Source organism: Protopterus annectens, chromosome 9.part0 (genome assembly GCF_019279795.1).
Source record: "Protopterus annectens isolate FY-2018-M chromosome 9.part0, PAN1.0, whole genome shotgun sequence".
Classification (NCBI taxonomy): domain Eukaryota; kingdom Metazoa; phylum Chordata; order Ceratodontiformes; family Protopteridae; genus Protopterus; species Protopterus annectens.
This window is the reverse complement of record NC_056743.1, coordinates 1,765,650,299-1,765,676,598: the sequence shown is the minus strand read 5'-3', so window position 1 is coordinate 1,765,676,598 and position 26,300 is coordinate 1,765,650,299. Positions and strand designations below refer to the sequence as shown.

General features: G+C 39.3%; 2 protein-coding genes across 5 annotated transcripts in view; one reads left to right on the top strand and one right to left on the bottom strand.

Annotated features, from left to right (window-relative positions):
• PRKCSH (protein kinase C substrate 80K-H) overlaps positions 1-23,473 on the bottom strand; it is a 1,389,498-nt gene extending 1,366,025 nt beyond the window's left edge. For 2 of the 4 annotated variants that reach the window (XM_044084620.1, XM_044084623.1), the window contains exons 1-2: positions 23,093-23,133; positions 22,584-22,687 (exon numbers count right to left, since the gene is read on the bottom strand). In XM_044084620.1, the coding sequence (XP_043940555.1) occupies positions 22,584-22,687; positions 23,093-23,118 (130 nt within the window). In that variant the 5' untranslated portion in view covers positions 23,119-23,133. Of the gene's footprint in view, positions 1-22,583; positions 22,688-22,788; positions 22,931-23,092; positions 23,134-23,454 lie in introns of those variants that run through there. The other 2 variants (XM_044084622.1, XM_044084621.1) reach the window with 2 other exon arrangements.
• Positions 23,474-23,627: 154 nt separating this feature from the next.
• ODAD3 (outer dynein arm docking complex subunit 3) overlaps positions 23,628-26,300 on the top strand; it is a 606,433-nt gene continuing 603,760 nt past the window's right edge. The window contains exon 1 of the mRNA XM_044084619.1: positions 23,628-23,914. Within this exon, the coding sequence (XP_043940554.1) occupies positions 23,830-23,914 (85 nt within the window). The 5' untranslated portion in view covers positions 23,628-23,829. The remainder of the gene's footprint in view (positions 23,915-26,300) is intronic.

The following is a 26,300-nucleotide window of genomic DNA, read 5'->3' as shown; positions in this document are numbered from 1 at the left end:
ATGCATTATACATAGAGTGGAAATCAGAGATGGCATGCTGAAAGAATTGCAATCCGAATTAAGAGTCGGGGGGAAGAAGGGAATGTAACGGTCATGTTATGACCAGAGACACAGAAGCTGCATTTTCCTAGAGCCTTGAAAAGTACTTTTATTTCTGATCAGAAACTTGAGTAAGAAGAATGAACTTTAAGAAAAGGGCTAGAGTCTTACACAGTTTGGGACCAAAGACTGGGAAACCATAGTTTGTGCAATGAAGTTTAGTTTGGAAGGGAGAACAAGAGAGGTTAACATGTCTAAGGATTTATGTTAGTGCATCTCTGAACAGTCTGGAGGCTAGTTGGGGAGGTGTCATTCTTGATAAAGCTGGACAGTGGTGCAGCGGTTTAACGGTTAACGTTGTCACCTCATAGCAAGAGGTTACCCGGTTGGATTCTCGGCTGGGGTGCCTTCTGTGAGGACTCTGCATGTCCTCCCTGCATTCACGTGCATTTCCTTCCACATTCCAAAGACATGCATCTGGAGTGTTTCTCCCCAGGTCTTCGCTGAAAACAGGCTCTGTCCTAATTGGACAATAAATAAACTTTAAATAGTTGAGAAGCAAGTAGACAGCTTATTGTTTCACAGGTAGACAGTTACCTTTTTCAATGGTTTTGCAGGGATGCTCATTTCTTGGGAAAGAGAGTGATGACTCTGCAAAACAGCATCAGAGATTGACAGAACGGTGAATACATTTATTTCTTTTAGAGGCTGCAATAATTAGAGGGAGACCATATTCTAGCTAAGCCAGTAAGATAGAAAGGTTCTAATAGAAAAGGGTGATCTTATTAGCACAGAAAAGGCAAGAGTATTTTTGTGTGTGTACACTCCATGTAAAGTTGGAAATTTAGGAAGGGGTCCAACCAAATCGCTAGGAAGTTTTCAACAGTGACACTAATATGATCAATGACAACTCTGGTGAGGTTAATTAAAATGCCTCCAGTAGTTAGGCCTTTGTCCATTTCAAGAAGAATGTTTAAATATTTAAGACAAGCTGGCACAAATGATGGTAGACTTTTTCTTGCTAAAAGGCAAAGCAGCATATTTAGGTGAAGGCATATTACTAACCTTTTTGTATACAAATCTGGTTTAGAATCTACAACTTCATTTGCTAACAAACATTCCACCAAAACTAAACTATCCGTTTTCCAATAAAGCTTAAATATCAATTTCCTCAAACTACTAGAGGAGTAACTCAAATTTATCTAAAGGCCAAATTTCCCAAAATGTTACCTTACATGGGGTTCTAGCCATTGTTCCACAATAATTATGAAACATTGGACTGCACTTAAAATCAAAGCCACAGACGTATTATTAGGCAAAAGCTAGTAGCATTTTTATTAAAGTCTAGAACAGAAGAAGTTGTTGCTAATTATATATAGTGGGTCCAAACAAAACAGTGCAAGAAACTTGTCTGTGTGGAAGTTTTTTCAATTCCTGTATGTCTAGTTAATCATTATATATGAAAAAGCAAGGAAAAAAGAAAATTCAGAAAATGGTAGTGGAATAGAGAACTTAAAAATAAATACTTCTTTAAAAAACTTGCTTTTAGATATAATTAATTCCAGTGAGTTTTCAGAAGTAATCTAAAGTCTATTTCCAGTCAAAATCCTTCTCCTGGCTGTTTTTCCTCTCTCTTTTCCAGGTTTTAAGTAATACCGTACCGATGATGGCTGGGTATTAGAGGGAAGGTATAGTTCCCTAGAAACTCGTCTTAAGAACCCTTTCCAGACCCAAAAATCAAGAACTTGGATCAGTCAAGATGTAGTGGCCATGATAGACTCCTACAGGCAACTGCTCATCAGTTACTATGGAGAAAAAAAAAAAACTCGTTTGCCTGTCTGCTCATATTTCTCAGGGCCTCTGTAGTTCTTTTCCACATTACACCCTTTAATAAAAGAGTAACCCTATCAAGCATATACACAGCTGACACCACCAAGTCCACTCCCTGCAATCCCACTCCATGAGTTTCTCCAGGTGCAGCAGTCACCAGATTATAATTATCTAAATATTTAATGCATTTACCAGGAGTCTCTAACTGGGAACAATGTCCAAATTTCAGTAGAGGCCCTGGGAGAAAAGCTCCAAGAAATAGCAGCTATACAATATCAAGAGCTTTAAAACAAGCTATGAAGACAAGTATACAAAAATACTGAAATTCATTAACACTGAATTAACAGGAACTAACACAAGATATAAAACTTTACCATGTTTAAAGCCGTGACACTGGTGCATATTACTGAATCACTGAAGCATTATCAATACATGTATAACATCATTATCTGATGATGATGCTCAATTATTGCAAAAGGGAGCATCAACATCTAGTAGATAAAGTAAAGCGATGCTCATCTATAACCATACCGATTTGGAAGCTAATGAAAAAAGTGCCTATGTTTCTCATGGGAGGAGTACAATAAATTCAGCAAGAAACAGAAATGACTTAGTTCTCGTGCCCACCTTCCTGCTTACTATCTGGGTATTTTTAACCTGGAGATTAATGACATTTTCAAATTCTAGTATGATATACATGTACTTTGGAGGCTTGTCTTAAAAGTGAGGAGATAGTTTGTCTGATGGTGAAGGGAATTGCTGTTCCATAGCTTAGTTATACTTACTGAGTACAGGTTGTTCCATAGTAAGTATACTTACTGAGTACATGTTTGTCTGATGGTGAAGGGAATTGCTGTTCCATAGCTTAGTTATACTTACTGAGTACAAGCAGTCGCCATGCAAGTTGCTGAATTTTTGGGATTCTTATTAGGTACTGCTCCTTTGATCAAAAGGTTCCTTTTGGGTTCGTACTATTTTATCATGCTGCTGATAGCTGGGTGTTGACAGACAATATAGTATTTTATGCACCATTATGTGCGGTGTATGACATGCAAGTTCTAGCCAATTCAGGTTCTGCAAGGTATAATACAATGATGGGTTTGTTTTTGGAGGTTGGATGCAAATTTACTTACAACACTGCTCACGCTTGTTCATTACTGTAGTCTGAAAATCTGTGAAAATTGTAGAATGAACACAGCAGGCTAAGTAAAGTAGCAGTAATCTGTAGTGTTTTGACAACAGCACTGATGTACTAAATAGACTGAAATCTGTTATCTAAGATTATGCCAAATGAATTGGTGTGGATGACTTGTTCTAGTTTGCTGTTGGTAGATAAGACTATTTAAAAACACATTGTTAGATGGTGGGAAGTTATTGGAGGAAAGCATGATCATTTTTTTTTTTTTGTACTTCACATGTAGTTGCACAGCCAGGTCTCAGAATAGTATAGGAGAACTGGGGTGATCGCTGAGGCTGAGCAAATAAAGGAGATTGGAATAGTCAGCATATTGTATGACTGTTGAAGGTTTAATGTTTGGCTGCCTTGTGTAGATCATTTGACTATATTAAAATAGGAGGGGTCCTAGTATTGACTCCTTGTGGTACTCCTGTTGGTAAGGGCTGGTGAGTACAGTACGAATCTTGCCATGACAGATTTGTGAGAGCCTGTTGAGGAGGACAGATGAAGATACAGTTCTGCAAGAACATTGTCTGCTGCTAATGTGGTGGGTTTTAGTATGTTCAAGTATTTATTGTAGTGATTGGAACTAGTTCAAATTTCAAAGTAATTGTCCGCCTATAGTTTGAGGTGAAAGACTGTACAGCTACATTCTGTTAGCTGACGCAACAGGTAGTAACTATAAACAGTTCATTGAACCTGCAAACTATAATGGCATTAATTTGAGTGGGAAGAGTGTTAAGGATGGGCTTGGTACATGGCTTTAGAAGATTATTTATAGTAAACCAAAAGAGTTTGGGATTATCTGAATACACTGCCAGTGATGTTGTGTAATAGTTCTTGTCTAGAAGTATACAGAAAAAAAAGCCCTCACACCTACCTGCAGACAGACAGATACATGGTTACAGGGTCTGTGTTTTGTCAAAGTAAGGAAGGCAGCAGTGTGATCACTAGATCATGTACAAAGGTGCCTGTGTCATCAGGGCCTAGTCAAGGCTGCTTCTACTTGCATTTACGTCGGTGACAGTAGCTAAGCTCAGCTAAGCTAATCCTTAGCAGGGTGATCCAAGCATCTTTATTAGTAGACCAGTTCATACTGAAGTGCCCCACAACAAACTGCTCCAGAAATTAGCAGAGACAGCCCATGGATGATGTCCTCAACCATTTTTGATTTTTTTTTGGGGGGGGGGGGGGGGTCATATACAGCCATAAAGAGCAATTAGTTATACCCTAACTTCTGCATCAGGCACAAACACATGGCAACAAATTTGCTTGTAAGAATTCAAGATGGTATATGTGCACTGGTTTGAGCTCTTCCAACCATAGGTTTATATAAAATTAGTCAAACAACAACATTAGTAATGAATCATGTAATGTATACATGCATGCAGTATATGTTTAAAAGTGCAGAACAATTCACCCCAACATGTAAATATCAGTCCACAAAATGCAAAACTGCCATAAAATTTCCAACACTATGAACTTCAACAGATCAGCTCAAGACATGTACCTTCACCAATGATTTCATCAGCACTCAAGGCAGTTTGTTCACTGCCACTGCCTTTTACAATCCCAGATGGAAGAACAAGTTTCTCTCAGTGAGCTAGAGGAGAACTAGCCTGTTTTTTAGTGATATTGCTAAATAAGAACAGCTTCATGTCTCTTAAAAATAAACATGAAAACCAACCACGTCTTTCACAAATTAATTTCTAAAGCTAAAATGTTCATCCCAGCATAACTATTAAAAAGGACAAACTTTTCCATTCGGCTTAAAATATAATGTGACTGTACAGATGCACCTTTCACCACAAGTGAAGGAGCAGGTGTTATCAGTGATACATGTATTTTAAACTGAGATAATGACCCTTCTCGGGGGATCTCTCTACAGCTTTGCTTTGTAGATCAGTCAGCGTAGAATGTTTCCCCGTAAGCAACACTTCTCCAAGAACAGCATCTTAAAATTTGTTTTCCACAACCACACAGCACAGCTTTCAACAGTGCAAATTTTACACAGTACACATTTGTAGGGACAACCTAGAAAATAACTTTATTCTAAGCAAGATCTACACAAAAGACCACACATGTACACAAGACCTATAAAAGCTCATGGGTCCTCTCCTGTTTGGCATCTACTTCTCAGAAGTCCAGGCCAACACAGAGGAACTCTGGCTGACCAAGTTCGCAGACGATTGCAAGCTGGGAGCCATTATTAAACTCCCCAAGTGATGTAAACATCCTACAGAAAGGCCTCACTGAGACCAATGACTGGTGTCGAAACCATGGCCTTAAGCTTAAATGCCAAAAAAAAAATGCGTGGTCATCCCCTTTGGGAAAAACTCATTTCCCACTAAATTACCACATTGATGGGAGCTAAGTGAACACTGGGCTTAAGAGAGATCTGGGGACACAGTTAACAGCAACCTCTTCCTTCGACCACCACATTGCCACTGTGGTCAGAAAGTCCTTCTATATGGTGCATATCATTACCAAGGGTTTTGCATCTAGGAAGAAAGAGAGGTCATCATCTCTCTCTACTCTTCCCTCATTAGGCCAGAGTACAATGCCCCAGTTGGCATGTACCTCACTAGACACCTGCAACAGCTGGAGAGGTGACAGAAGTACCTCATGAAGAGGATCCTAGGCATTAAACACATGTCCTACAAGGACAGACTCAAAAGAATCCAGCTGTTCTCAGTCTCATATTGCCTACTCGGAGGTGATCTTTGCTTGACTTACAAAGCCATGTCTGACCCAGCTCTGTTAGAAACGCTACATCTAAAGAAATCCCAATTCCTCCGCACCACACACTCCGAGACCCCTCAACCTCATTACCACAATCAACAGAACATGCTGGAGGGACAGGTTCATAACCCAGAGACTGCCCATGCATGTCAAGCAGAGCACCTCGCTGACCCTCTTCAAGTGAAATCTTGATGTGTGGATGGGTAATAGAAATTTCTCCCTGGGGATCACTCCAGTGGGTCTACTTGATAGAGACACTGGGAACTAACTTCAGGCAGCACAATGCCAGGGCACTTCTATGGGCTAGGCTTGTAAAGACTCCAGGGCCATTAGTCTAGTACACTTATGAACCTATTAGTGAGATGGACTTTTGACTGTAAAATTTGATACAAACACCATATGGCATGCTTAGTAAAGTACTAGTCAATGTTAATTTACAGTAATCAAAGTAACAATACATAGAAAGGGGTTATTGCATATGGTACAACTCATCAGCTTTAATGGTACAACTCAGCTTTAAGGCTACTGAGCTAGGTACAGTTAACTTACATGTCACATAGTACACAAAGGTTTGGTGAAGTAAGCCAGAATTGTATACCTCAGACAGGTTAGATTTCAGATGCCATTTTTGTATGACTTTGTGGGACTCAACATCTCACAGCAACAAAACATTTTTAAAAATTACACAGAGTATTGTATGTTAACAGATGGATCCTATTTAAAGCCAGATATCTATACTAGTATGTATAGATAACAAGTGACAAAATGAAACGTAGCATAATGCAGTAATGGTATTAACTCTCCGGTTATTAAGAGCTGTAGACATATCTTAACATATTTAGAAAAAAAAAAAATACAGGACTCAAAAAGATGCAGTACCACAGTAAAATTATAGAATCTGTATCACAATAAGACCCGAATGATCCACAGATCCAGTTCAAATTCTAGTTACCTTGATTTTTTTAAAACACTTTCCAGAAATGTAAATTCTCTTGTTCATCTCTAAAATATCAGGTAGGCAATTCTATATTCTACCTACTGCAACTGAATACTTAATTACCAAATGTATTTTAAAAGCTCATTATGTCAGTGAAGGAGCCAAGTCCACAAAGAGAATGAATGTGCAGTTTATGATGCACACTCCATATTAGGCTTGCTCTGGTAGTTAATGTACCAAGCTAACATGAATTTCATGAATCCAATAACTAAACTCTAACCAGTTCAAGTGCTGTATGAGGAGTGAAACGTTAAGTATGACCACAGTGTAGTGCAAGTGTTGCATGGGGTGGGGTGCTACAATAGGGAACAGGACCACAATGCGGCACAAGTGCTGCACGGAGGTGCTATTGGAAGAGATGAGGAAGACTGACAATCCAAGAGGGGCTTTTCATTGTAAACGAGACTTTTGCTTTACTAGTATTGAAATGAAGGCCCAAGGCAGACAGCCACGCTTATAACATGCTAAAATACTAACAGCAGCTTATTTTCTACTTAGATCTGTTAGCAAGATGGTCCATCTAAGTACTGTTGACATTATTCACCAGTTTCAGGATATAGTCTGAGCAAAAGGGACTACAAAAGATACAGAAGTCTTAAGTACAATATGCCAATGACTCAGCCACTACACCCCCACAGGGTGCAACAAATTTTTACCATATGCTTTGGGTCTGATTCCAAAAGACTTGTTCTCATATTAAGTGACTTACTTTGAGAACAGGTCTTTTGGAATCAGGCCCCCTTATTTAATTTTACATTTGTTGACCGGGCTAGTCTAACTGGATATATGTCCATTTTCAGTAGAGGCCCGGGGAGATGAGCTCCGAGAAACAAACAAAATCACATATACAAAAATTAATGTATACAATGAACATTGCAGGTGCAGTACAGAGAATAATCAGAGGTAATTTGTTCATAACATAGTGCAAAATATACAGATACAGTTAGTACAATACAAATTGTAGTTGCAATACATCATAAAGAAAAAGATGGCAGCTGAATTATACAATATATTAGTATACAAGTAGTCAAAGAAAAACTAGGAGCTGAAATTATACAATATATTAGTAAAGGTAGTCTCCTTAATGAGATTCTGAAGATGTAAATAATAATATAGAAGGACAAGGTAAGTGGTTATTAAGAAAAGGAACTTGATTACTGAGAAGAGGAGGGTAGGTTGAACCAAGTAAGAAGAGCTAGTTGATCAGTCAGGTTTAATACAGGGGCACACAACCAGTGCATTCTGAGGAAAAGTTTCAATTTGGTTTTAAAGAGTGATATAGAGGGAAGAGAGCAAAGTTCATTAGGAAGACGGTTCCAGGATTTTCCAACAGTATTAGAGAAGAGAGAGTCCCCAGCCCAGTTTGAGATATAGTATAGGGGTATTGGTAGGTTGGGTAAAAGGGTTTTATGGGTGATGGTCAGTTGGTGGAATTTGATGATTTTGTAATTCAAGCCATCCTAGCTGATTTAGATTAAAACAGTGGAGAGTTCTTAATGGGTTACCTGTAGCAAATCTGGCTATGCTATTATAGTTTTCCATTTTATTAAGGTTGTCTTTAGAAAGATTAGTATATATGGGTGAGGCATAGAGGAGAGTAGAAAATTAGATGGGTGTGAGCAATAGTTATTCTAGCTGCAGGAGAGAGGAAGGATTTGACCCCGCAAAGAGAGCCTAGTTTTCTACCAACAGATTTTAGAGTATTGTTAATATGGGTGTCGAAGTTAAGGTTGTTATCTATGGTGATACCTAGTAGTTTGGTAGTTGGATCTGGGGATATGAGAGTACCATTATTGGATGTTACTGTGAAGTCTATTGGGGGAGGGGGGGGACTTACAAGTAGGAGTAAAAAGGAGTTTAGTTTTTTTGGGGTTCAGAAGGAGACAACGCTGTGTAAACCACTGTTTAACTGTGTTAAACACATTTTGGGTAAGGGAGTGAAGTTCAGATATAGATGCGGCTGAGCATATAAGTGTGGAATCATCTGCATATTGTATGCATGTAGCTTGGGGGATTGCTAGGTGAAGGTCATTGATAAATATAGAAAACAGGAGAGGTCCTAATATGGACCCTTGAGGAACACCAATGTTAATAGGCAGAAGGGTAGATTGAATGTTATGCCAAAGTACAGCCTGTTGTCTGGTACCCAAGTAGGACTGGAACCATTTTATAGCTAGTGCATCTAGTGACAGGGATTTGAGGATATTTATAAGTATCTGGTGATTTACCATATCGAATGCCTCAGACAGATCTATAAACAGTGCAGAGGAAAGCATACTGAAGTTACGTTTTCTGTTAATACAGTCAGTAATGGAAAGGAGGGCAGTAGTAGTGCTGTGGGAAGGTCTGAAGCCATGTTAGAGAGTTTGAAAGCAAGTTATTTTGGATTAGGTGGTCTAGCAATTGTCTGTGGATGCATTTTTCCAAGATCTTTGCTAAGGGAGAAAGTAGAGCTATAGCACAGTAAATGGAGAGTTCAGTAGAGTTCCCACCCTTGTGAAGGGGGATAATATGGGATACTTTCCAGATTTTAGGGATGTGTCCTTCACTAATGGTTCTATTGATGAGAATTGAAATGGGATAAGCAATGGATTTGGCTGCCTTTTGTAGATATTCAGCGGGTAGTTGGTCTGCTGAAGGAGTGCACGGTTTCAGTTTTTGGATAATATGTTGTTGGGACTGGTTGGAAGAGAAATGGAGGGGATGGGTTAGAGTTAGGGTTGGGTATAGTTAATTTCCGAGTAGATAACTGACTGGCAAGAGTTTGAATGGCCTCAGTGAAAAAGGTATTAAAGGCATTAGCAGTCTGCTTGGGATTCTCCTGGTCTGTACCTTGTGGGCTTGGTGTGATGGATTGACCTGGGTGCAATAATTGATTAATACTCACCCAGAACTTTTGTGGTTTATTATGGGGAGTCTGCTGGAATTGTAGATAGTAGTTTCTTTTGTCAGACAGTATAGCTTTTTTAGTTTCATTTCTCAGCTGTCTGAAGTTTTGCTCGTCTACTGGGTTTTTAGTTAAACGAGATTTATTCCATTATTTATTTCTGAGATGGATTTTTTGCCTGGTTTCTTTTGAAAGCCATGGGGCAGATTTAGTTCTCATTCTAATAGAGCGGGTTGGTGCATGGTGGTCTAGTATGGCTAGGAAGTTAGAATTAAAGTAATTAACAGCTTCCTCCAGTGTGAGGTAGTTTTAAGGGAGACCAGTTACATGCTCTTAGTTCTCTCTGGAAGAGATTGGAGTTGAAGTTTTTTTTGGTTCCAATTGTCCTAGACAAGGCTGGATTAGGTAGACTGGATTTAAGACAGATGATGTAGGTTAGCGAGTAGTCACTTACATCATCAGGGAGGGTTTCCAGCTTCATATGTCTGGGGTGATAATTTATGAGAATCCAATCTAAGGTACTTTCTTTCTTCTTAGGCTTGTTTATCCTGGTTGGGGAGGTAATGGTTTGAGAAAAAACAAAAAGGTTAATATGGCTGGTAGGATGGCTACTGCTACAACACTTCCAATCAATGTTACAAATCACCTAGGATTATGGTTTCTTGGGATACATTTTGGGATAACCAACAAAGGATATTTTCTATGGTGGCAATGTTATTACCAGGAGGAAGATAGCTACAGATAATATAGATGTATTTGAATGTGTTAAGTTGAAGCTTGGTAATACGAATTTCAGTGTTGGAGTCTTGAGGTTTATAGTCGTAGATGGTAATCTGTAACCCAGATTTAAATAGGATAGCTACACCACCACCCTTTTTGGTTGCACGGTCAAGTCGCAAAATATTATAACCATGTGGGATGACTTCATTGTCTTTAGTTACAGGTTTTAACCAAGTTTCTATTAAACAAAGAATGTCAAAGGAGTAGACTTCCAAGAGAACATGGAGTTGTGTAACTTTGTTATTAATGCTACGTATGTTGAGGTGAGCTAACACGATTGAGTTAGATAGTTTGGTAAGGGAATGGATAGTAGAGGGGTTGGGGTTGAGGAGTAGAGTGGTAGTAGCAGTTGTTGGGCCAGGGTTTGGGTGAATAAAAGATAGAACAGTAGTGTTTGAAGTCTAGGATTTGGGAATTTACTATATAGAGCTACATATTTTCTGGGATTGGGAGAGTCGTATCTAATGTGGGCTATCCTATGGTATCTTGCTAGTAGATAGCTGGGTGTAGATGTTATATTAACATGGTTAGTGAAAATAGGTAGAGGAGGAGAGGTAGATAACTTATTGAGGTAGAGAAGGTGTGGATATAATGGGTGTTCATAGGAGGTTAGCAGGCAAGCTAAAGTTAGAGGTGGTATAAGTGTAAGTATGAGTAACCTCTTTAAGAGGGCTGAGGTGGGTGGCTTATACATCTGGAAGGGTAAGTTGTTAGGTTGATGTTATAGGCTTGAAGGTATACTAGGTGTGGAAAGGAATAGGAGTAGGGTGTGGTGGGAGTGGTAAGTGAAAGGAGGGAATTGGAGTTAAGTGTCCAATGGTGAAGGGTTTGATTGGTGGAAGAGGGAAGGGGTGTGGTTAGATGGTATAAGAGTAGGACCCCTGGGGGTGGGTGGGAGAGCGGAGTTAGCCCACAGGGTGAACGGAGCGGGTAGAGACAAGTGAAGGAGAAGCTAGAGAAGAAACTATCAGCAATGCTAGTAACTGAAGGAAAGTTAGGCAAGTCAGGAGTGGGAAAGATCAGAGATGAAACAGAAGTCTATTAGAAAAAAAAAAAAAAACAGGTGAGTGTAGACAGTTGAAGTAAAGGGTAAGTGAGAAAATAAGAGCAGGTCTAGGACTTAAGAGATGTAGTGTAATTACAGAAGAAATACAGAGGGATAAGCAGGAGATAAAGGCTGGGATAATGGTGCCACCTGGTGGGCAGATCTAGTATTGCATGTTAATTATGTAAGGGAACTAGCTGGTTTAGAACTAGGGAAGGAGTGATGGCTAGTAAAGGGGGTTATTGTATAGTAGATGAGGCTTGTTGGATACAGGGTAGATAGAAGGGGGGGTAAAGGCTGCTGGCTGTTCAGGCTCGCAGCGTACTTTAGAACCTCTGAAGCAATAGTAGACGGTAGTCAGCTTTACAAGCAGGACTTGGACAACCACATACTTTGAGTGAGGGTGCAGGGAAAATAAGGCTGTTAGATGAGACTGCAGGTGTTTTGATAGGGTCCTTTGTCACCAGGTAGGTAGGTTCTTAGAGACTATATCAGAACAGTGCAATGGGGAACAGGGTACTTTAGGGAGAAAGACAAACGTGGAGGAGAGAAAAACAGAGTTTGCACATAGCAGGTAGTTATGACAATTAACAAAAAAGCTTTACATGAAGACAATTAATAAAGTAGCTTATATATTCATGCCCTTATTTTTGAAAGAAGCTATTGGAATCAATTTTAAGCTAGTAGTACTGTGACATTATAAAGTAAAGTAATCTAAACTATCATTTAGAGGAACTCTGAATCAGGTTTACTGGAATTGGGAGCAAGCAAAAAACAAAAACATAAGCTTCTAATATCCAAATATAAACTATACTAAAAAATAACTGGAAAGCTGCCTTAGAGGGAAATTACTGTACTACTCTATGCAGGGACAGTGAGTTTACAGTGCGGAATACAACAATGAAAAAGAAAAATAATACCATCACTTACTACAGATGCTACACCTGGAGGGCTTTCAGCTGCAATTAGAACAAATATGGCATCCAGGGTTTTTAAAACATTTGGTGTGTTGTACCCGAGCAATCACTTGGGGATGGGGAAGGGAGGGAAACCTTCAACTGGTATTTAAAGTAGCAGGGGAGAATCCAAGGGACTCTGCTAAACCTAGCTAATTACTAAGGAAATAAGGTAAACATACAGGCACCCTTGTTCAAGCACTGGAAGGTTTCTCCAAGAAAAACTATGAAGGAATACACCACAGGTGGAAGTTGTATGCTGTTTACTAGTCTGCAATGGCAGATTTTATTCTCTTTTACATTTGTATTCCCCTTTGCTCATTGTTTGCTGCACATAATGTAGCTAAAGACAAAAGCAGCTGGAGACTTTGCACCTCTGTTTGCTGTTTAGTGAAGAACAAGTATTGAGGAGCAGTGACTGAAGGCTAAGACTATTGAGAGGGAATAAATACCTTCACATATAACACATTATCAACAGTAAAACGGAATGAAAGGAGTGGGGGTGGGCTAAGAGGAAGAAGGTTTGCAGCTATTGCCCCTGGGGTATGCACTCTAGCTGACTGTAACAGATTTTAACAAGGCATAACAGTAGTTACAAAAGCTGGCACCTATACTACACAAGCGGCAACATGGTTCCTGGAGTTAAACCAGGGGCTGCAGTCTATTTTTGGATGACTGCTGGTTAGAGTTTTCTTTGCTTGTAGATGGAGTGAGAGGATTCCTTGCTCACACAAGTGTGTGTGTGTGTGTGTGTGTGGGGGGGGGGGGGGGGAGGGGGGGTGGACGACCCAAAGCGATCAGGTCCTCTGTGGCTCTAAAAGTTGCAACAAAGAGAAAAGGAAAGAATGTAAGACTAAAAGCAATAAAATAAGGACATCAAAATAAGCACAACCATCATAAATATTGTACAGAAAGCAGAGCAATTGAACATAGCCTATTATAAGTCATCAAGAAAAATATATTCAGACTCTGCAACCAATCTTATTCAAGCAGCAGTCAGTGTAACTAGTTAGAATATCCTATTACCAGACAATATTGCAACTATGTAGCAGTTTCACTAGTTTACCATACATATCATTCAGCACTTAAAAAAAGAAAGTATTTCAACCTTAGCAGTATCATTTAGTGGAACTCTGAATCCAGTTTACTGAAACTGGGAGCAAGCAAAAACATAAGCTTCTAATATCCAAATATAAACTATACCAGCAAAAATAAAAACATTACTGGAAAGCTGCCTTACAGAGAAATCACTGTACTACTCTATGCAGGGACAGTGAGTTTACAGAGTGGAATACAACACTGAAAAAATAACAATAATACCATCACTTACTACAGATGCTACACCTGGAGGGCTTTCAGCTGCAATTAGAGCAAATATGGCATCCAGGGTTTTTAAAACCTTTGGTGTGTTGTTCCTGAGCAATCACTTGGGGGGGGGGTTCAATTGGAATTTAAAGTAGCAGGGGAGAATCCAAGGGACTCTGCTAAACCTAGCTAATTACCAAGGAAATAAGATAAACATACAGGCACCCTTGTTCAAGGACCGGAAGGTTTCTCCAAGAAAAAGTATGAAGGAATACACCACAGGTGGAAGTTGTATGCTGCTTACTAGTCTGCAATGGCAGATTTTATTCTCTTTTATATTTCCATTCCCCTTTGCTCATTGTTTGCTGCACACAATGTAGCTAAAGATGAAAGCAGCTGGAGACTTTGCACCTCTGTTTGGTGTTTAGTGAAGAACAAGGCTTTCTTTAGTTATGTTAGGAACCAGAGTGGGAATTCCCAGATATGCTCAGAATTAGTCCAAAATGACAAAAAATACACCGAACCCACAGACACTGCCAACATCCTGGCGGACAGGTTCAGCGCAAACTTCTGGCCCCCCTCCCCACCAAAAGGGCAAATATCTATCCCAGCAGAGTGCTGCCCCCTGACATCTCAGATGCCCAGGTAAGAGCCGCCCTCTCCAAAGCAAAAAAACACAGCATCAATGGGACAAGACGGTGTCCCGGGCTGCATCCAACATGAACTCCAAGAAGAGATAAACCCAAACATAAAACTACTGTTCAATCTCAGCCTTACTACAGGATATGTACCCAAAGAGTGGCGTACAGCAACAGTGGTCCCTCTCCACAAAGGTGGTGCCTCAACGGATCCTGGAAACTTTCGCCCCATAAGCCGGACTAGCTTGGTCTGCAAAGCTATGGAAAGGATCATCACGGACCTCATAAATAAAGATATTAGGGACCTACAGACACTGGATCCTACCCAGTTCGGCTTTAAGGGCAGATCCTGCCTCTTAAACCTGGTTGATTTCTTTGAAACAGTCACCAAGGCCATTGACGAGGGGAAGGTGGTCCACAAAGCCTACCTGGACCTCGCAAAAGCCTTCGATACAATACCCCACTCGGGCATTATAGATAAGCTCACCAGCTTAAATAATAACTCCTATGTCACTAAATGGGTTGCAAACTGGCTCAAGGACAGAACCCACATGGTTAGAATTGCTGGAGCCATTTCAGACTCCAAACCAGTTACAAGTGGCGTCCCACAAGGCTCAGTCCTGGGACCCCTCTTGTTCGGTATATATTTCTCGGAGGCACAGGCCAACATGGAAGGACTGTGGCTGACCAAGTTCGCAGATGACTGCAAACTGGGCGCCATAATCGACTCTCCAGCCGACACAAGCATCCTCCAAAAGGGCCTCATAGAAACAGACAACTGGTGCCAGAGCCATGGCCTCAAGCTAAACGCCAAAAAGTGTATAGTCATCTCCTTTGGCAAAAACAAAGTGCCCACAAATTACCACATAGGTGGTAATCCATTAAGTACAGAAGAAGTAATTAGGGACTTGGGAGACCAAAGTTGATAGCAATCTCTCATTTGACAACCACGTGGCCAAAGTTGTTAGAAAAACATTTTATATAGCCCACCTAATCATGAAGGGATTCACATCTAGATCAGGGGAGGTCATCGTGCCTCTTTACTCATCCCTCATCAGGCCCATAATTGAGTACAATGCCCCTTTTGGGATGTACCTTACCAGACACCTGCAGCAACTGGAAAGACCACAAAAGTACCTCACAAAGAGGATCAAAGGGATCAAACAGATGCCATATGCTGCCCGGTTAAAGAAACTCTAGCTCTACTCAGTGGCATACCGCCTGCTCAGAGGCAATCTGTGCCTGATGTATAAAGCCATGTCCAACCCGGAATTAATGGACATGCTGCACCTCAGAAAATCCAAATCCTATCGAGCTACGCACTCGAGAGACTTGAACCTCAGCACTGAAATAAATAGGACATGCTGGAGGGACAGATTCATAACCCAGAGGCTCCCTTCACTCTGGAATAAAATCCCAGTCCAGGTTAGGCAGAGTCCCTCACTGACTCTCTTCAAGAGGAATCTTGATGAGTGGATGGGAGATCGTAGGTTTACCCCGGGTATCACTTCTGTGTCACTGTTAGAGGCACAGTATACTAACCTCGAAAAAGGGCATAGCAAAATTAAAATTAATTTAAAATAGGTGGTGAAAGCCAAACACACTCTGGCTAGGCTTATAAATGCCCTAGGGCAGATAGCCTAGTAAGAACCTATGAACATGTATTGAGGAGGAGGGAATGAAGGCTATGACTATTGAGAGGGAATAAATACCTTCACATATAACAAATTATCAACAGTGAAACGGAATGAAAGGGGTGGGGGTGGGCTAAGAAGAAGAAGGTTTGCAGCTATTGCCCCTGGGATATGCACTCTAACCGACTGTAACAGATTTTAACAAGGCATAACAATAGTTACAAAAACTGGCACCTACACTACACAAGCGGCAACAACAAGGTTCCTGGAGTTAAACCAGGGGCTGCAGTCTATTTTTTGGATGATTCTTGGTTAGAGTTTTCTTTGCTTTTAGCTGGAGTGAGAGGATTCCACTTATGTAAGCAAATCTTTTAACATCAGACATTTTTGTTTAAACACGACTCAAATGTACTTTTAATGGATATACAAGTCAAAAATACAACATCTGTTATCAGAGCAAACATCTTGAAGATCTAAAAATGACCTTGCTTTAATCTACTTTATTCTCACCGAGCTAGAATACCACATTGTAGACAAACTACATCCTGGCTACAATCTGGCTGCTACTATCTGCACTGGGTTTCATACTGCATCCATCAATTTGTCAGCTTTAAACAGGCCTGGGTGTTTTCACATACACAGAGGAACAAACTATGCACAAAATGTCCTTTCTACACACCTCCTGTATTAGCTAAACAAATCATTCTGTCAACAAAAGCAAGATAAAGAATTTCAGCTCAAAAACACATGGGGACGGTAGGCAGCAATTACACCATCCCTACATAGTGGAACCCATTACCATGTTACATTAGAAGCCAAGTTCAGTAATCTTTCAAATCTAAAATCTGCATCTCCTCGTAAAAACACACAACTGCACAGTTGGCAAAATTGTGCCTTTTTAAGGCCTTATTCTAGTAAAAGAACTAACACCAGGAACAAAAGGAGGTAGAAGAAAAAATAAAACAGTGCACTTTTCTGTCATCCCTTGTACGTTCTCATTGTCAATCTCAGTCCAACTCTGTTAACCTTTTCCCGCTATGCCAAATTACTATTATTATCAAATTTCTTAAGATCTTGTCCATCCTCAAACTGCACCTCCTGACAGAGCACTTGCTCATTTTTATATTATGAGATCATCTTTCTGAACTGAAGCAGTTTACCTCACAATTAACATCAAATAATTTAAAAGCAAAATTCCAAGACTGGCACTGCCATATTCTTCCATAAAAATAACACTATCTAAAAGAAAGGAATATTTGCTGCGTAATAAAATCAGTTAACTGTTTTACATTCTAAAAAGCCACGTTTCATATTTAGGAGCTAGAAAAATAAAGCTTGTGCTTGTAGTGGCAAACAGCTGCACACCTTGTTACAGGCTGCAACATACTTATGGCTGAAAGACAAAGCACACTCACATTTGGTGCTTTTGAATATTATGTTGCAGTGCAGCATAAAAGCAGCGCAGACATCCAGGCGACTAAGATCAAAACGAATAACTAAAATATTGACACGTTCTGCTTATGCGCTGGGGATCATCCCAGAGTGGACTAAATTAACAGCAAGTGTTTTTGCAGGGGGGACAAGCACCCCATGTAGGAGGCTGCATCACCCTCACCCCTTGCTATTCAAATATCCCAACTCCGAGATCTCACACTCCCTAAGGAAAAGGAATATTCACCTACTCTGGGATTGCAAATCCCACACACCCATCGACCATCTGTTGGCATCCACCAAAAGGTGTCAACCAAACCAGGTGTGGACAGTGTGGGTAGATCAGGTATCAGACACCTATAAACTCACCAAAAAGTCCATTTTCCATAATAATCCCTCATAGTCATATGCTTATACTAGAACTTCTCCTTTTCTTTTAATATATTAAAGTTTGCTGTCAATTACTCATTTTCCTTCTTTTATAAGATTTGTCAACAAAAACCCATATTGGTTTAAGATCAAAACATTATGCAGTCTTCATACCTCCCATTGTTTAAACAAAAGGAAAATGTAAATCTACTTCAGTTTTAAATTCTTCCCCCTTAAATAAAAAAAATTATGAAAAGTTATTAAACGTGGTTATATCGAGTTATTTTTTTCCTTAAATTACCATTTTTAGCCCATCATAATTGACATTCACCACTAAAAACAATCACTCTTCAAACATTTTCATCCTGTCACAATCATATGCAGAAACACACAAGTCTTACTATGGTTTCTTATATCACATAGCATTTATACCAAGACTAGCAGTGTAGCCATTATTTTTACAGCCTCGCGTTTTATCATAACTACGACACCTGGGCACATCTTATTTCCTAGCGATCAAAATATTCTTTCCCCATACAGCTGCAATTTTTCTCATCTAAATTCTAATGCACCTTACATCTAAAACACACATACAATACCCATATTTATTTTTAACACCATTCTTCACATCTAATGCTGCTTACATTTACTGCCATCAATGAAACATTCTTGTTTTTTTCTCATCCTTTGTGATTGCAACTTTTATTTTTATTTTCTCCTCACTCATACCCAGTGGATATTACTTTCTGGAGCTCATTTGTTTCCCACGTTTACATATACTAAGTTAGTGGTAAAGAAGGATGGGATAGCAAACATTTTGCATCGGTATGTAACCCCCCCATCATCCACAGCTGCATCACCTTGCTCAGATTGTTTTATCTGAAAAGTGTTTTTCTTCCTCTAGCCCTCCTTCCTGTATCAATGGACAATCCATCCAAAAATTACCTAAATCATTACGTTTCCTACACTTAAGTAAGCAATTCATAGCTATAGGACCCGTTTCTCCAAAACCACTGAATCTTTTCCTTATACAATTCTTCACAAAATGATCTTCTACCTCACAATAAAACAATAAAAACATGTTTTTGGATGCCCCCAGTGCTATAGGACCCGTTTCTCCAAAACCACTGAATCTTTTCCTTATACAATTCTTCACAAAATGATCTTCTACCTCACATTGCAATCCTTCACAAAATGATCTTCTCCCTCACAATAAAAACATGTTTTTGGATGCCCCCAGTCTCACAGTACCTCTTTTTTCCATTCATGTTAATCAAGATTAAAACACGATTGACCTTCTTGTTGACATTAACCAAGTTTGAAACTCGTTTAACCTTCCATTCACACATACTTGGTTACCCAAACCTCCCACCCCACTGCCCATACACTCATTTCATCAAACTTTTTATCATTCACATTGTTGTATTCAAATAAAGAAGCTGAACTGAAAAGGTATTCTCTAATGGAATTTCTTCTAAACTGAAGCCAGTTTTCTCCCTCAGTAGCAGTGGAAAATTCTGAAAAATGTATTCTATTCATGAAGGAATCGTTTCCAAATTTCACTATTCAAGTACTTTATATCAGTCTATTTTTTCATCAGGTTTAATCTTGCTTCTTTCAGTCCATTTTCCTCCTTTCGCTATTCTTCAGATTGTTTCAGTATTTCCTGACTGAATGTCAATTACTGTTTCTTCAAAAGTTAATCTTTCAGCACATTTCTTGTTGAAACCCTAATGCCACTGCATGCCATTAAAGCAGATTTCTCCATAGTAGAGAATGCACCAGATAGTGTTCTTTCCATCTCCGATTCCATAATACTGCTCTCTTCTGCTCCCTCAGCAAACACACATTCCACCAAGTCACTATTAAATTATCATTTTGTGTACCGCCCCAGTTCATTAAATCCACCAATTGGTTTGGTCCAAACATCCTTCTTGCAGTACTGTCACGACTTCCTCATGTTCTACAGTCACAACACTTTCCATTTCACTGTCAGCACTCTGTCTCTCCTGCATTTTGTAACTCTTACTTGCTACAGGAGCTACCCTCCAGTGCCACCTAACAGCTCCAAACAGTAATGGAAGTTCTCCAGTACTATAGCCAACTTTGCTCTTGTCAGTATGAATAAAAAATCACCTTGGGTCTCCCCTGAAGAAAGGTCACTGGTCTTGTGGGACTTACCCAGTCAACAAATAAATGTGACAAGGTTGTACATACTACAGACTGTACAAACATTACAACATGAAGGTATTGGAGAGGCACTGGAAGCAAGAACCATAAAGGATTACTGAAAATGGAGCAATGATCATGTAGGATCATCCATTACCAACAGCTAAGGAAGTAGAAGCAAAGAAACCAGATCCAACCATCATTCTTCAACAACCCCCCCCATATCTTGCATGTGGGGTAGGGATATCACTTCAACAATGTTCACACTGCCAGGTGGCTAGCCCTTCTGCGATTCTTCCATACGACACATACACATCAAGAGAAAAAGACAAAAGCAGCACTATTTATCAAAACTGCTACACCTAGAGAATACGGCATCTTACAGACTGAAAAGATAAAACATATCAAAACATGTAAACAGAAACTACAGCAACATGGAGTAAGGGTGCTTAGACAGTTCCAGTGGCAGCAGGAGCAACTGGGCTAATAAAGAATTTTCCAAGCATATTTAAGGATGCTACCAATACAGTAACCCCATATCAACTACAGAGAGGCAATTCTGGCTACAGTTGCAACTTGAGTTGCAAGTGTTGAAAACAGCACTCTTGGCAAACATCAGACTGAAGAAAAAATAATTTTGTGAAGTTTATGAACTTGACGTGGGGAATGGATCTATATGATGCCATAATATTAAAACAATTGGTGAAATTAAAAATCAGTTACCCTAGTCAACAACCCCCCCCCCAAAAAAAAAAAAATCAAGAAATTGATGTACGCACTAGCAATTGTACATAGCCAGTACAAAGTAAAAACATACATTATCATTAGATTAAAAAAATCTGCACCTCTGTAAGCAATTCTGATAGGTTGAGAACTGTGAGGACCTACATTTAAGGTTACACAACCGCCCTTAATTTTGCAGAAAAAACTCAGATTTTCTCTCTTACCCTTATCATCATAAAACATTTGATTTTCTGGTAATCCACCGAGGACTGCAGTTAGTCAATAATGCTCAACGTTAGAGATCCATGTAGTTTAACCTGGTTTGTTTACCAGTGGGTGTACACTGATCACCATAGCCAATTTGCAGCCATAGTGCGAGTTAGTACATTTTATTACTCGTACTAGTTATCATTCAGAAAGTAAATTATGACCATTAGTTAAACACTGCCCTCGATTTGGGGGACTTGTCTCGGATTAACGAGCAAAAAAGTTGAGGTTTCACCGGAGCCGTTATTTCCTCTCTCGCCACAAGAGTCTGCTAAATCTACCTAGTTAACTAGATGAACTAGACACCTGCCCATCTAAGCACTGTAACATAACGACATCGCTAAGTAATGAAACATTTATAAGCAACCTACTCTCAACTAGCCAGTAGAACGCATTGCAATATTAAGCACCTTACAGCGTAGCAATAAAACGGCAGTCCAATTCCCGCATAGGCCTAAGGAAATAGAGATACCTCTCCTCTAAAAGCAAGAAGTCTAGACAAACCCATGGATAATGGAGGTCAAAGGCCCCCCATAAATGCTGACACTTTTTAAATATCGTTCTTACAAACTTAGAAAGTAGATTGGTTTGCATTAGCATGAATTTTCTGCAGGATTTGAAGTCAGACTAAAATGTGTGCCATTATTTTCTGACTTCATTCCTCTATGATTTTCCAGAAAAATAAACAATGTTATGAGAAACGGACCAAAATACGAGGCAAAAATCTGTACAGCTGAAAGGTAAGTACGCTTTTTTGACAGCCGTCAGACGTAAAACCTAACCTGCGGAAAAGATCAAGTCTAGCTGGCCGAAGTTTCATGGGTACGATTCCCTCAACCTCCACTTCTGCCTATTGTGTTGCTATGGCTATGAATAAGTCACTTATCTGGAGGAAAGTGTGAGATTGGGACAGGCTCCTAGATAATCTCGTTACTCCTGTACAATACATACCTAGTGATGTCCACGAAGTTCGGTCCCCACCCAGTAAGTAACCCCGCATTTAAAACGTGTACAAATCCCTATTATTGCTACCTAGCCATACACGGTACCTGCAGGCAATACTTACAGCGGTCACTACGTACAAAATAAGTCTTTTTAATGAGGGAAATTCTCTAAATAAATTATGCAAAGCATAACTCTCAACCAATCGGGGTCAAACCTCAACGGAGTCAGGGATAAATCTAGAAATCATCAACGAGAATCAGGTACACTTTAACTTGAGACATAATGTGAGTCACTATACCATTTCCTGAAGTAAAATGGTTCTTAGTCAAAATCAGGGACAGTTAAGAGATACTGCATAGTGGCGTTGCTATATTCTGCCTTCCATAAGATGTACTATGTTTAAGTCTTTCTCTCGCTACATCCTACTAAAAAATAACTGTCAAAGTCCAAGACAAGTGTGGAAAAAAAATCAGCAAATAAAACAACCCGGAACATAGACTCATCACCAGGATCAGCACTGCCAACAGGAAACGGCCCCACAGGCACTACCATGAGCAAAGTTTAGCAACGTTCATTTAAACAATCAACCCTGACATGGGGACTATATCATTTATTATCGGCTATTAGTACTTAAGAGTTTTAGACTTACTCAAGAGAGAAACACCTCTCGGTCTCTTGACTTCCACAGCCAATATGCCTAAAGGAAACAGCAGCAGCGAAAAATGACGGATAAACCCCATCATCTCAAAGACCCTACACACAGAAAACAGAGACAAGCAAAATGTTAGCAGATATGCACAAAAAAAAAACGTTTGAAATCAGAGAAACTAATTATAACAAAAACAACAGCATACACTAAGTATCACACACTGGACGCAGTGAATTTGACACTGAACTCCTATATTATGCCGACCCAACCAACGTGTAACACAACAGCAATCCCTTACAGCTATACAGCCGCGGTCCTTTGGCTAGGCGTAGCCGCCATGTTGTGTGTGTCGAGTAAATTTCAAGAGTTACTGTAGTGTGTACTTGTTTTATCATAACTTTGTGGTCATTTCAATTAGAATTTAAATTTATAGCTAGGTAGAACATGGTATTAGTGTACTACCAGCATAAAATTGTAATAATCAGTGCATGAATGAACTAAATTCTTACGTTAAATTAGCGCTGGGCAGTGCCATACTATTCGAGAAATCTCGGTTTAGTATGTTGCCGATCATTAAAGTAATTGTATAGAAAGCAAATTCCTGAAATATGTTAGAATTTAAGTTCTGTCAGCTTAGTTTAGCAAAAGTTTATAATGATGCAGCTGTTAGAATAATTATTCAGTGCACCATTCATTCACTAAATAATCATGCCGTGAATGAAGGGTGCCATTTTGTGTGTGGCAAAAATAAACTGTGTTATTAAAGTAGACTTTTGTAGTCATCATTTTTACTCTGGACTGTCACGGTCACCCAGTTGATTGCAATAAAAACAACCTAATATGCTCGTGTTGAATAGTATTTTACAAACACCTTTGTTTGCCTTCCTAGTACTGCTCACGGAATGTAATGTTATGCCCATTGTACTGCAGCTCCATATTGTACCCCTACGCCGGCACATGAACACTTTGTAGGCTGCAAGGACCAAGCCAATGATAGGGCTTGTGTTCCGCGATACTGTCACCATGGTTACGGTTGCTAGAAAGACGCCATTACTAAGCAGTATGAGAAGCTCTGACTGTAAAGTGGAATAGGAGACAGTCAATCAGCCAGTTTAGTAAGCAAACTAAGCATAACAACAAAAAACATGTGAACATGTTCTATAACTGGCGACAAAGATAAAGAAACAAAAGGAATATATATTTTCTTAGTAGTTTTTCGGTCTCTCGAATTAAATATTTACTTATAATGCCAGCGACAGCTACCGTCGAAGGGATCAAACCACCGATCCAGGAGCAGATTGCTGAGTTTCAAAGGAAGATACAACTTTTAGGTAAGTGTAGCTCAACGCAGTGTCATCGTGGAATAGTTTTACAATACTTGCCATCATACAACCAGTTAGAATATTTTGAGAATAAGGTCGTCATGCCACCTGCGTGATTGTTGGATGTTCCTAATTTTGAGCCTTAAAAATTCCATGTCCCATAATATTGTACTCTGAAAATGTCTGGCTTTGTCGAAGCGAAATCCTGCCTACTTACAGAACTTCTTCAAGAAAGTCAGCCAGGTTATAGACAGACATTCTGTCCATGCTGCTTATCTGGATCTCACTAAACCATTAGACACTATTACATCATTAATAAGTCAAGTGCCTTAAATGTTGATGCTTATGAGGTAAGGTAAATAATAAATTGGCTGAAAGAAAGAATAGACAATGTCAAAGTGATATGCGTCTCCCATGTAAGTGTGCAAGTAGCTAGAGGTGTCCCCCAGGGTTCAGTATTGGAAACGCTCTTTGCCCATATCTGTCAACCTCTTAGATCAAGAAATCTGGACAAATCCAAAAATAATGGGGCGATAAAGACACCAACATAGGGACGGATTTTAAATATTGCTCTTATAAACTTAAAATGTTGCTCAGATTGTAAGATTTGTGCTAGCATGCATTTTTCTGAAGGATATGAAGTCTGAAACTCAAAAACATTGTCATTATTTAGTGATTTCAATCCTCAGTGATTTATCAGAAAACCACAAATTTTATGAGGAACAGATTAAAAATATGAGGTAAAAATCTGGACATTCTGTGAAAATCTGGACAGTCGAGAGGTGTGTCTTTGACATCTACTTCTCCAATCTCAAGAATAGAAATCTGGACCTTTGGTTAACTAAGTCCACAGATGACTGCAAATGGGTGCTATTGTCAAATTCATGTCTGATATCATTGCATTACAACAAGAAGGTACCCTTGTAAATAAGTGGTATAGTGAAAAATAGGCTAAAATTAATGCAAAGAAGTGCAACATTGTCTCATTAAGAAAACTGCTTTTCCATTAAAATGCAACAAAATTAATACTTCTCTCCAAATAACAAAGTAATTGGGGATCTGAGAATCATGATCAATAATTCCACTCTCTTTTGACAAATCTGTAGCTGCAGCAGTCAAAAAAATCATTATTTCTAACACTACTAATAGCTAAAGATGTATCATCCAGGTCAAAAAACGCTGTACTAATCTGGGCATATTAAACTATTAGAAAGCCCCCAGATGTTCCTAATCAAGAAAACTGCTGTTCTAAAGACCCCATGTAGCCAGGAAAGGTTTGAAGTGCTGTCCTTTTACTTTTTGCCTCATAAGGGATCTATGCTTCACATTGTAAGCCATTAGGAAACCCATCCTCCTTGATCTCCAGCATAACAACAAATCAAAGAGCTCCACTAACACTGCAATGAGAGATCTAAATCTCCACCAGTTGATAAATAAGACTTGCTAAAGGGACATATTTATTATTCAGTGCCTACTTCATCTCCAGAATAGACATCCTGTTCAAGTTAAACAATGTGTCACCCTAGCATCCTTCAAATCTTTCCCAGGTGGGTGGATAGGTTCTAATTTTGACCTGCTTTGCACTTCTTGAAGAGGAGCTACAACATAATAGTGGGTGCTGGCAAGGACAACATGGTCTTTTGACTCATCTGCTGAAAATAAAAGGCTAGAATTAATATGAGCAAAAATTGTCTTAAACATGAATTAACAGTTTTTAACCATCATGTCAGCTTCCTACTTAAAGTTGTTAGTAAGTATTCCACTTTTTGTTCATTTGTTGTGCATTATGAGAGGCTGTGCATCATATTTTGGAGACAGAAGATATAGAGTAATGAGTGTTCGTATTAAACCAGTGATGCTAAAATGTAGTTTTTGGGAATTCTGTTTGCAAAGTATGGGACTGGCTATAAATGGAGTTAATGAAAAATAGTTTGGCCATAAGGGTAATGTAACGTAATGTGAACGTAAAGGAGTTAATGTTGAACATTGGACCTTAAAACTGGCAGGTAATTGTGAAGATTAGGACACACCAGGTTGTGCAATAGTAAGCACTGACTTATCTGTGAAGTATGTGGCAACAGAACCAAGTTGCTGGACCATTTAAAGAATGATTTTACACTGTGTACAATGGAAAAGCAAATAGTAAAAAAAGGAGTTTGCCAAGTTGCAGCATTGTTTTTTTTTTAATTTGTTTTATTGAAGTACAACTGCTAATGTGAAAGGATTTGTGCATTCCACTGCTGCATTGCAGACAAAATAATCGTGAGAGTCTTCAGAAATTCAGTGACTGGTTAAAAAGAATCACTTTAGTGGCTTTGCTGGACAGAGGCACAGGAAACTAATCTAAGGGGGTGGCGAAAGCCAACACATTCTGGCTAGGCTTATAAATGCCTTC